Source organism: Cryptomeria japonica, chromosome 11 (assembly GCF_030272615.1).
Source record: "Cryptomeria japonica chromosome 11, Sugi_1.0, whole genome shotgun sequence".
NCBI classification, from domain to species: Eukaryota; Viridiplantae; Streptophyta; class Pinopsida; order Cupressales; family Cupressaceae; genus Cryptomeria; species Cryptomeria japonica.
In genome coordinates this window covers 416,658,081-416,670,311 of record NC_081415.1, presented here as the reverse complement: position 1 = coordinate 416,670,311, position 12,231 = coordinate 416,658,081, and the positions used below count along the sequence as shown (strand labels likewise).

Here is a 12,231-nt window from a genome sequence, read left to right as displayed (position 1 = left end):
TGTGATGTTTATAAATGATTATCATTGTGATGCTATGGAAGTTTTATCCAAATGATGGAAAATTCTCGCCATGGAAGAAAAGTAAGTTGAGTATGGTAATGATGAATTGACCTAATGAAGTTTCACCTTTGGATGGAATTGATTACTCAAAGAGTGGATGTACACACATTGATGGGAATATAGAGATTGTTGTTGAATGCAAGCTGTGGTGCATTTTACTTGTAAAAGTACTCTAAAATAAAGAAATTGAATGATTAACTATGCTAATTATTTTATGTATAGCTATTCATGTAAGAGAATAAAGAAACCTATTAACCTTAATTTTTTTCATATATAAACACATTTATAATTATACTCATAATGCAAATAACATATTTTTTACCAATTTATATGTAGTCAGTAAATATAGCCTTCAATAAGATTTTGAAGTAACCAAATATTAAATATTCTCATACTCTAAACAAGCATTTCCAATTCTATTCAACAAAGTACATAATTTAATTAAACCGCTTGCTAATATACATCTAATTTAAAGTAATTAGTTTAAGTTCGACATTTTGAAAAGAAAAAAATTATAAGTCATCACTTCAAATGAATCAAGTCATGATATTATTTATTGTATTTACCTCAATTACTTCAGAAATTTAAGAATATGTCATCGATTTCCTTGAAATGTTTGGAAAATACTATTCCAAACAGTAAACCGATCATACATATTACATATGGTAAGAACGATAGCTCATAATTGGAATTTGACTTCAAATTTTGTTTGATTGGCTCCCTCTAATTGGATTTCAAGTAAGTACTTGTAAGATTAAGTTGGTCAAATTGGTCAATGCCAAAATAAATGAATTAGTTTTAAGTATCGAGATTGAATGCTTTTCTAGTCATGTATCCTACGTTCTGTGTTCTCCTTGAGAGCTGAAAAAATCCATCTTTACATCTATTACATCAAGTTGTAGAATTTCTGCAACACAGCCCAACAAAGACCCAACACTGCACATAGAACGAGAATCACGATTAGAACAATGAAGATTTTAATAAGAAATTGTTGACAGAGTTACATTGACTTAAAGAAAATTCTGCAGAAAATATGTACAAAGAAATAAAGCTAATGATATGTTGAATCCAAACTGCACTTGAGCACAAAGTGATAACAATGTTCCCAAATATAATTATATATGTTAAAGATTGAACTGAAGTCAAATTAATGGTGTCATGCTTGTGACAATAGCTTATTTAGTTTCTCTATGTCCACAGTGGTGATCTATTTGTCATAGTCCAATTTTGAGGATGATGTAATGCATATTAAATACACAATTTCACCTTTGACGAATAAATATTTTGAATCTTGCAACCCTACATGTGTAATTTGTAGCCTTTTATCATTTTTACTGTGGGGCAGTTCAAATGTTTAAATTGTCTAGGAACAATGGATACTTTTTAAACATATTGTTGGAAACCATACAGTTCAAACAAAGTGCCATATCAAAGGAAATGTATGTGGTCCTCGTTAAATATTATCTTGTGCTGTTGAATTGTTTGGATGCTAACCATGTGCAAGTTTGAACTTTTAGAGAAAATGTTTGTATCCTGACCAAGATATCGTATTGGATAGGATATGGTTGATTTGTTTGAAGACACGAGCAATTAGATCCCAAACTCCCAAAGGGAAGCCAACGTAAAATTCAAAATGGTGTAGATACATGACTTCTAGCATTAGCAGGTCCAAATACTTCCAACTCTTTGTTGATGATCAAAAAAGGAAAATATGGGTATATTGCTTGAAGACCACGAAGTAGGCCTCAGAATGTATAAAAAGCTCAAATTTCTTGTGGAATGACAATCTAGTTGTCACATTCATCAGCTCCATGTGTTCTCTTCATTCCTGAGGGAAAGTAGCATTAGTCACCAATTGAATGTTGCCTACATCCCTCAACATAATGATTCTGCCGAGAGACGAAACTATACCATTGTGGAAATGCTGTCTAGAATGTTTAAGGATTCCCAGCTGGAACATATATTGGGCAGACATTCTTTGCATAGTGGTCTACTTGTTGAACTCCAAAGCTCTCAATGGTATTACTTCGAAGGAAGCACAAATAGAAAATAAGCATTCTATTTTCCATCTTCATGATTTTGGTTGTACATGTACATTCCAAAGGAGAAGCAAAAGAAGTTGTGTTGGTGTTGGAAATAAGCCACACCCTGATCGACGATGGATTGGTCCAAGAGGGGCCAGTAGCTCAGTGGTAGAGCACTCCAGCGGCGTATGGAAGGTCCTAGGGTCAAGTCCTAGCTGATCCATGTCTCAACATGGTATTAGAGTCAGGTCCAGGCTAGGAGCCCCAAGCACACGAGAGGTGTGGCTTAAGGGGGGGTGTTGGTGTTGGAAATAAGCCACACCCGGATCGATGATGGACTCGTCTAAGAGGGGCTAGTAGCTCAGTGGTAGAGCACTCCAGCAGCGTATGGAAGGTCCTAGGTTCGAGTCCTAGCTGGTCCATGTCTCAACAAGTTGGAGCAGAAATACTTGGAAGTGTATCTTTCTTGACTACAACGATGTGACAAAAGCCTACTGACAACGGATCACAACACTAGAAGTTGTACATCCATAAAGATGTAGTGTTTGATGAGAAGGGTGAATCCAACATACAAAACTATTTCAAGCATTGCTCCTGTGATCCCTTCTGATGATGAGGGCAGTGATGATGATAATGGTGGTCAACTAGGTCCTCTAGCACCATCATCAACAAGTAATATGCAAAAAATGCAAAAGCCTACTGACAACGGATCACAACACTAGAAGTTGTACATCCATAAAGATGTAGTGTTTGATGAGAAGGGTGAATCCAACATACAAAACTATTTCAAGCATTGCTCCTGTGATCCCTTCTGATGATGAGGGCAGTGATGATGATAATGGTGGTCAACTAGGTCCTCTAGCACCATCATCAACAAGTAATATGCAAAAAATGCAAAAGCCTACTGACAACGGATCACAACACTAGAAGTTGTACATCCATAAAGATGTAGTGTTTGATGAGAAGGGTGAATCCAACATACAAAACTATTTCAAGCATTGCTCCTGTGATCCCTTGTGATGATGAGGGCAGTGATGATGATAATGGTGGTCAACTAGGTCCTCTAGCACCATCATCAACAAGTAATATGCAAAAAATGCTCAAGTGCTATACCAACACCGTACATGATGCAAACTTATATGGAGTCCTATACACATCAACTCCAAGACCAAGAACTAGCATGGCTCATGGTGAGGTGAACCTAGCCCTCATGAGCACAATTTTTCAAAATTTTGAACCTTAAATTATTCAAGAAGCCATACAGTGAAATCCTTGGAAAGATGTTATTGGTGTAGAGTATTAAGCATTGATGAAGAGTGACAATTGACAATTTGTTGATCTTCCATTAGGAAAGAATGCCATTGGTTGTAAGTGGGTTTTCAAGACTAAGTACAAGGCAACTGGTAGTATAGACAAGTTAAGGCGAGACTTGTGGCAAAGAGCTATGCTTAGAAGGAAGGCATTGAGTATGAGGAGACTTTATCTCCCACAAGCAAGAGAAAGACTATTAGAATGTTCTTTGCTATGGTTGCATATTTTGGGTGGAAGGTCCATTCAATGAACATAAGTGTTTTTGTATGTCCCATTTTAGGAACAATGCAATATAAGCACAAAATGGAATGCTCTCATACACTTGTAATGTCCCCTTAGGTCAAACTTAGGAAATTGGGACAATTATCTATCAAAGATCAATTGCAAGAGATTTCTTTCCTTAATAATCTCGAATAGTGCTTAAGATAATAACAATAGAAGTTGATAGTTGATACTTTACCAATGAGGTTTATTATGAAATACAATTGATATTACTTTATTCTGATATTAGAAAATAGATGAAAACCAATATTGCTGCTATCTCTGCTATGGCTCTAAAACATATGCAAGGTGATTTGGTCTACTTAATATAACAATGATAAGATTATCTTGCTATCTCAGATATGAAAGATTGATAAATATGCAAGGAAGATATTTATTGTCTCACTGAATTTATTATTGCTAATAGCAATGTAATGCTCTTTGCTGATACACTGATATGATCTTGCAATGTTCTTGTTGATACTCTTGCTGCGTCTGTTCTTGGTCCTTAAACTAATGCAATAATTTTCCAAATATCGCTTAGAATGATATGATGGTCTGTTGTTCCTTAAATGTCTTTATGAATACACAAAGGTATATGTTGATATGACTTACTGTGATATGTTGCTGTCCCTGATCTGAAATTATACGCTTGCAACAATAATTAATGGTGCTGTTTCTGATATGAATTTTGATGTATGCAACAGATATGCCAAAGGTGAAATGCTCAAAGAGCTAATCCAAATAGGATACTAATAAAGAAAACAAATTCCAATTCGATGATCATAGAATGGATTGGATATCCAATATATATCTTGCAAGTTTGAATGTTTGCAACCTTTAAACTTTTAAGAGACATGTCCTTTCTTGAGCGCATCTCTTCATAACAGATCGGTTTCATTCTATACATCATACTTAATGATTAGTGGCTGTTTTCCTTTGCAATAACTAATCACTGCTTAGTTTTTGATTAAAGGAAAAGCAAGTTTCGAAGGGACTCAAAACCCTTTACAAACAGATTTTGAATGGATCTGGAACCCAAAAACAAGAAGTTGTCAAAAGATAGAAAAACGAAGTCACCAGACAACCATGGGTTTTAAAGGCTCCCATAACCATAAACATGGGTTTTCAAAGAAGGCTCCCACAACCTAAAACAAAAGCTGTAAAAAAGACAGCTAAAAAAGCCAAAAACCAGCAAATCATTTAATGGGGGCTCTTCCTTTCGAATGAGAATGTAGAGTCATGTCAAAGCCTCCCACCTTCCTTGTCTTTTTAGCTTTTTTACCCTTCACAGTTTGCCAACCATCTTCTAGCCTTTCAGCTTTCTTCTGCCACCCCTGCATCTCCTCGGAAGAGAAGCAAGACTTGCTATCAAAGTTCTGCCGTTGATCCCCTGAGGGAGCAACAAAATTTCCATGTCCACCACTAACTTTGGCAACATTCTCAGTCATATTCACCATTTTAGAACTCTTAGCCAGACTATTTTTCAACAAATCCCCAAAGCTGTCCTCAGCTGAGTTTGGAAGCTCAGTCCTAGAATCTTGCTGACAAATCTTAGCTTCCAGGCCTGCACCTTTTGTCAAGCCTCCAAAGGCTTGGGGAGGCAGAGTAGGAACAAAGCAAGAAGGAACCTCTTTAGAAGCCACCTCAGACACTTTATCCACCTCTTTCCCCACAAGAATTAGAAGATATCGATTCATCTTTCCACCAAGTCGCCTATCTAAATCTCTTCTTCTTTGGGTAACTCTCAGCCATGTGCCTAATCTGAAAACACCACCTACATCTGAAGGGAATACCTTCACAATCCACTTGTTGGATCCATTGTACATTGTCCAGTATTAGAGAAAACTCAGCAGGAAAAGCTTTTATAGAATCCATCTCAACCAAGATACGCGCATAAGTTGAGTGTAAAAGGTTCTGAGAATCCTCATCTACACCAATAAAATTGCCTAAAGAATTACCAATAGCTTTCAAACAAGATTTAATCCAAAACTGAAGCAGGAGGCAAGGCAATCTTACCCAAATCAGAATCTTATTGAAAGATTCGGTAGCAGGATTGAAAGTTTGGAGACCAAGGCTTCAATAGAAGCAAAAATTTGTCCTCCCAACTCCAAACATAGTCACATCAAATTTTCTTGCTATCAGCTTCATTGTCAAAAGTAACAACAAAAAAACCTCGGGCACATGGAAAGATCTAGACAACACCATCCAAAATGGGTTCCCAGTTAACAGAGATCCATTAGACCATCTCCCCAAGGGAAGGCCAAAAACCTCGAAATCTTCTAATAAGCCCCTTTTCCATAAAGAGCCCAACAAAATCTTTCACCTCTACTTCAACCTCCTTACTCAACTTGACAGAGATCCTTTCTGGCAACGGATCCAAGCATTTAGCAGAAGCACCCTTCCCCTTAACCACCTCTGCAAAACCAGTACCAATCTTCCTAGTATTGTAGCAGAGATGGCACCAAGAGGACGCAGCAGAGTCATCCCCATCACCAAACGCCACACCGCCGCCAAAACTCTGATTAGCCGAAGAGGGTCGAACAAATTTCTTGTTCGTGAGCAGACTGCAACCGTCAGACGCCTGAGAAATCCCCCCAGAGCCAATCTGAGGTGAAACCCTAGTTGCCAATGAGGTCGGGAGGAGTGGGAACACCGAATACTTCAATATTTCTGTTTGTTAATGAATCACTGCCCATAGATGTTAATCTAATCTCTAACCTTCGTTTGATTGTGTAGCGTCCTAAAATTGCGACACTTGCAATTTCGACTGCATTTCGGTCTTCACGATGGCGACGCAACACGCAACCTGAATGGAGACCCCGAAACTGGCTCACGACACTGAAAACTGCATTTTTCAAGCACCCTGGCCTGAACCTCCTTGCACCCTGCTGTCCCGGGAGGTGGGACCAGAGCGCCCAGCGCCCTGGTCCCTGGGTCCTATTTTGGGCCCGGTCTCCTAAGGGGTCTTGGGTCTTTTTGTTTGCAATTTGGAAATTAACTTTCCTGGTCGGCCTAAGGTCGGGAAAATCAGTCTATCAGCCCTAAATGACAAGTATATAAACTACATTTTTCTCTCTCATTTGGCATGAGAAGGACATACGTGTACAAGCGTGGAAATTATACTCAAGCATTCAAGCATTCAAGCATTCCTTCAAGCAATTGATCATTTCAAGTCTCCATTCAAGGCTAAGTGTTGCATTCAAGACAAGGATTCAACCATTGAAGAGGAGATCACATACTACATGCTACATACAACATACAACATACAACATCTATACCTTCGCACATAAGGATACAAACATCCTTAGAACAAGGTATTAGTACTTGTTTTACAGTCATTTACATTTACAGCTCTTGCTCATTTCTTGGTTAATTCCAAAACCGGGGTTTGACCTAAAGGCAAACCCCTAATCCCTAACCCCCCAATCGTCTTCGCTTTTCTGTGTGTAGGTTGCAGGTACGCGGCTGAAATTGAAGATCTGGAATCCTTGTGCAGAGACGAACAGATCCCCCTTCGTTTCGCGGATTTTTCGGAGGACCGTGGCGCCGGGCGCCATCGTCCCGACAACTTTTGCTCAAATTCGCAGGACAGCGCCATATCGACATTTTACTGCTAATTCCAGGTCCGCAGCTTCATACTGTATTCCTATCTCCGTTTATAAGCGAATCTTTGTCACTTTCTATGCATGCTTAGCTTAATTCTCCTATCAACATTCTTTACAAAAGAGGGTAGCCTTGCTGTCTTAACCCTTGAAACACATTTAGCATCCAATCTTGCATTGCGTGGAATTGGATCTTGTGGGTTTCAACCCCTCTTTTGAATGTAAAGTCTCTCCCCTAGGTGAAAATCATCGAATCCTAGCGAACCTCCCTTCTCTCTCCTCGGAGTTGGAAGAGGGGAGAACAACTAGGGTTCGATCGCGATTTTCCGCTTTACAGATTGCTGTCTTTAATTGCACATGTTCTTCTAAGTAGTTGTTGTCCAATTACGTTTTGTAATTACAGATCTTATCAATCCTTCGCATGCATCGATAATATGTCTTGATTGATTGATCCAAGCAAGGCATAGTGTCTTATCAATCACTTGTATCATTATTTGGTCTTCATGTATGATCAACCTTCTTATGCATCGATAATCGCTGGGCAATGAAGGAAACCCGATATGCTTTACTAATTGTTAATTAATTTCATCCTCTTAGAGCCTTGAATTCCATGAACTTGTCTACTCGTTCTTCACCATGAATCCTGTAAGAGATTAAGATACTCTTCACAATACCCAAGTTGACTCCTCACGCAAAATGGAATGCTTCTTACTTTTATCTTATTTCTGCAATCGATAGTCTTCAAAGGTTAATTTCTCCAAAGCTTATCTTCATTATATTTGATGTTGCGCTCTCATATATGAATTCTGGCAATGATTTGTGTTCAAACCAAATATGTATTTTAATAACATTGGCGCTACATATCCTTGATGTCTTATGAAGGTGCCAAATGGGAAATCGTGAAGTCTTATAGATAAGACGATTCTCCTTTATATCAAGACTAGATTGATGATATGGAAAGGATGGGGACATCACAGTTTTCCTCAAAAGAGACCTAAGAGAAGTCTAATGGCTCAACTATAGGGATCTATCACACCTTGTCAAGAACAAAAAGTGTGCAGACTCATCAAATCTCTATATGGTCTTAAGCAAGCCCATGAAGCTTGGTTTATCAACCGGCTCTTATTCTCCTAAATGAGCAACTCGATAAGGTATGTATGTGAAGCTCCTGCTGCTATGGATCTGGTTCTTGCAATATGGATCATGTTGGATTCCACATGATCTGAATCTTTACCTCGAAGACAAAGGAGGGAAGGTTGTGATTCTTATTATAAATGTCAATAGTTTGGTCATCATAGAAGTTCAAAGACATTGACTGATGCAACAAAAAATGGCCTTGGGAAGTCATTCAACATGACTGATCTTAGGCTCTTGCACTATTGTCTTGGTTTGGAGGTACGACAAACAAAGGCATTACATATTTGTCTTGAATGCAATATGCTAACACTTGCATGAGATGTTTCAAATCACAATTTGTAAGACCATGTCAACACCCATGGAGACATGACTACAACTGTCTCAATTTGATCCATCTCCTCAAATGAATGCTATTTGATCCATGGAGACATGACTAGTTGTCTCATTTAAACACCAATTCAAACGAGTTGTCAATTATCTTTCACAATTTATGTTTAAACCAAAGCTATGCCATTGGAAGACAACCAAGTGAGTATTAAGGCATGTTTGCGGTACCATAAAGGAAGGCCTTGAGTAAAAGAATAATTAGTTCTTGACTAGCTAAACATATCTGAACAATGCGGGATCCATCAATCACAAGAAATCCACATCAGGGATTTATTTTCTTTCTAGGATCCAACTGATTTCTTGAAGTAAGAAACAAAACACAATCACTCAATGTTCTACCAAGGTAAAATATTGCACTATTGGTGTTGTCTATGAAGTGATATGTTTATATTGTTCCAGCAAAAATAGGAGTACCGCAAACAAAGAAAAATCTTTTACTATGAGAATTAGGGCATTTAGAAACTTGTTTGTAATCCACTATTTGTAATAACCACCCCTACTATTTTCCAAATATTCTCAACTAAAAACCATGCGACAAGCAATTTGCCATACACCTTTTGATCACCCAGATCCCAAGATGGGCTAGGTGAGAGCATACAGTGTGTAGGATCACGCTTCTACTCAATCTAATACTATAATGAATGTCATGCACAATGAGTACGTACACACTAAACGTCCAGTCTCAGATACACCTTCTTATCACCCAGATCCTAAGATGGGCTAGGTGAGAGCATTCAGCATGTAGGATCACACTTTACTCAATCTATTTCTGTAATGAATGCCCTGCAAATGAGTACGTACATGCCAAGCATCCACAACGATCACATGTCACACTTATTCAGCAAAGAGTGTAATGTGCAACACAAGCATGCACTAGGCGGCTGAGCCAACCACTTCTACGCTTCTTTAGCAAATTGCATGAATAAACAGAATGATCATGCAAGTTATTGGCATGAGTCAAGTCTTGATTCAAACCAAAATGGTTGATAATACCATAATTGACCACTTATGAAATGCTATATGTATTGGCTGTAAACAGTCCAATAGTACAATATGAGAAATGCATGCATGAAAGCAACCAATGGTAAAACCATCAAAATATTACAAACATATATTGTTGCAACTAAGAATAAGTGATTACAATGATTAATAAGAGCTGTAATATAAACTTCATTTCTGATTTTCAGACCAAAATACTACTGCTATACATTTCATGAAGTAATATCACTATGAATCATACAGAATCAAAAGGCAGTCATACCCAAGTGGAGGTCAGCTGTAGAAGATGACGAAAAAGCCATGAAAATCACTGTCAAACACTTATACACAGGTCTGATATAAAATAAGAGCCAGTATGTCTGAAATAACATTGAATATCAAGTAGAAATCAATAAAACAACACAATGAATCATACCCATCACTGCTCAACCATTGTAGTTGATGTAGGAATCCTAAAAATCACTGAAAAATCATTGTTCATCATGAAATCTCTATCATATGCAGGTCTGAAATATGAAATAGCAAGAAAGACGTCTGAAGCACCATCCAACCCTAGTGCCACAAACCCCAACTTCCTTCCAACCTAATTTATCAACAATAGAGCATCTCATAATGAATCTCTACAACCAAGAACCTCCATACAACCAAGAATCACTCTAGATCAAAAATAAAACTAATTTAGAAACCCGCACACACACCATACTCCACCAGTGTTGCACCCTCCATGAAATGGTGTGACCATTTCAGCAAGGTAATTAAACACTTCAAATTCTGCAGCATCTCAACACATTAATCAAACCAAAACTTCAACATATATCAGCAAACCTCAAAGTCTCTGCGAAAAACAACTAACTCCATTGAAGCTCCAATGCAATTTCTGAAGTGAAACCACCATAAACCAACTACAAAGGATTTTGCACCACTGAAACCAGCAAAATCAAGAGGGTTTCATCCACAAGGTTTTATGAGAAGAACACAGGTTCTCTCCAAAATGCAGAAGCAAAATCAAATTCATCAACAACCCAAATAATGAGCTCTCAACCTCTTTTTATAACTTTTTGAAGCAATAAAATATTACTTTTTTCCTTATTTGCTCCAAAACTCCTTTTATAAAATAAATAATCAACTTTATGGAGCACTTTTCACCATTTTGTGGAATAATCTTTTCTCATGAAGGAAGTCCCTTTTCCAAAGAATCCATTAGGAATAATTTTCAACACATTTAAAATGAGCTATTACACTTAGCTGTCCCTTTTCATATTTCCAAAATTAGACAACTTAAGTGAAATATTAATTAACTAAATAATATATCGAAGTTGCGGAAAGCACCCAAATGATACAATTTTGCAATTTTGGTCATACCAAAATGATATTGAAGACTAGGGACAATGATTGGAGGCAACTGTGTGACTTTCTAAAAATACTCTACTCCTCCAAGAACTTTGGAGAGCACCCAAAAGGTCGGAAGTTGACCCCGGAAGCATCAAAGGGCTCCATCTAACCAACGGAACTCAAACCTAAGAACAATCGATCTACAAGACTGATCAAATGTTTCTCCAAGAATGTTTGAGTTCTCCCTAACTAAACAGTTAGCCTCCGGAAAACTTGGAAATTGGCTAAGCGCCAAAAGGGTACATTACACTATTCAACGAGCATACAAAAAACATTGAGGTTTAGTGCCACTTTGTACAAAAGAATGTTCAACAACATGATATCCAACTCTACTTTGGTCCCAAACTCAAGATTAGCATGCAGATATATTCACCAAATTACTTGCAAGTGCGAAGTTTGATACATTTTGAAATTCTCTCTAGCGCTCTTTAAACCATGATGTATTAAGGGCTTGGGGGATGCTATATTTATTAATTACATCATTGAATAAAATACATAGAAGATAGATAGCTTGCTAAGCTATATTTTCTATTTACACTAGTGTTGTTAAATATATCGTCAAATTGTTTACCTAATATAGTTTGGTATTGTCAAACTTAGGTAGTAGACAGTTTTTTGTAAACATGTTGGTTACACATTGAGTAGTAAAAATATGTAATAATCCTTGCTCATTATTAAAAATCAGATCACTCCTGTAAAGTGCCAAGCTAAATATTTTGGAGTTTTTGATAATTGTTTGCCATTATGCAGAAGTAATAGTTACTCATGTACTTGAGGATAAATATAACTGATCACTGTATCAACAGCTAATACACTTCCACAACAAATCATATGAATTGCAAATTATTATTCAAATATTCAATTCTGAAACTGGGTGCAATTCCTGCCAATCAGACAGAAATAATTGGTCTTAAAATATTATTAAAACATTTAAATAAATTTCTGACTTGGTAATCACAAGCTATATTGCCGGTAACTGATTTAGTTGCAACGACTCCTAAACTATTCCCAAAATAACTTTTTGAGTCTCTTTATTCCTTCTCCAAATGGGTCTA

General features: G+C 37.3%; 1 protein-coding gene across 3 annotated transcripts in view; it reads right to left on the bottom strand.

Annotated features, from left to right (window-relative positions):
• Positions 1–586: 586 nt before the first annotated feature.
• LOC131073608 (uncharacterized) overlaps positions 587–12,231 on the bottom strand; it is a 223,078-nt gene continuing 211,433 nt past the window's right edge. For all 3 annotated transcript variants that reach the window (XM_058010072.2, XM_058010074.2, XM_058010073.2), the window contains exon 15: positions 587–996. In XM_058010072.2, the coding sequence (XP_057866055.1) occupies positions 897–996 (100 nt within the window). In that variant the 3' untranslated portion in view covers positions 587–896. The remainder of the gene's footprint in view (positions 997–12,231) is intronic.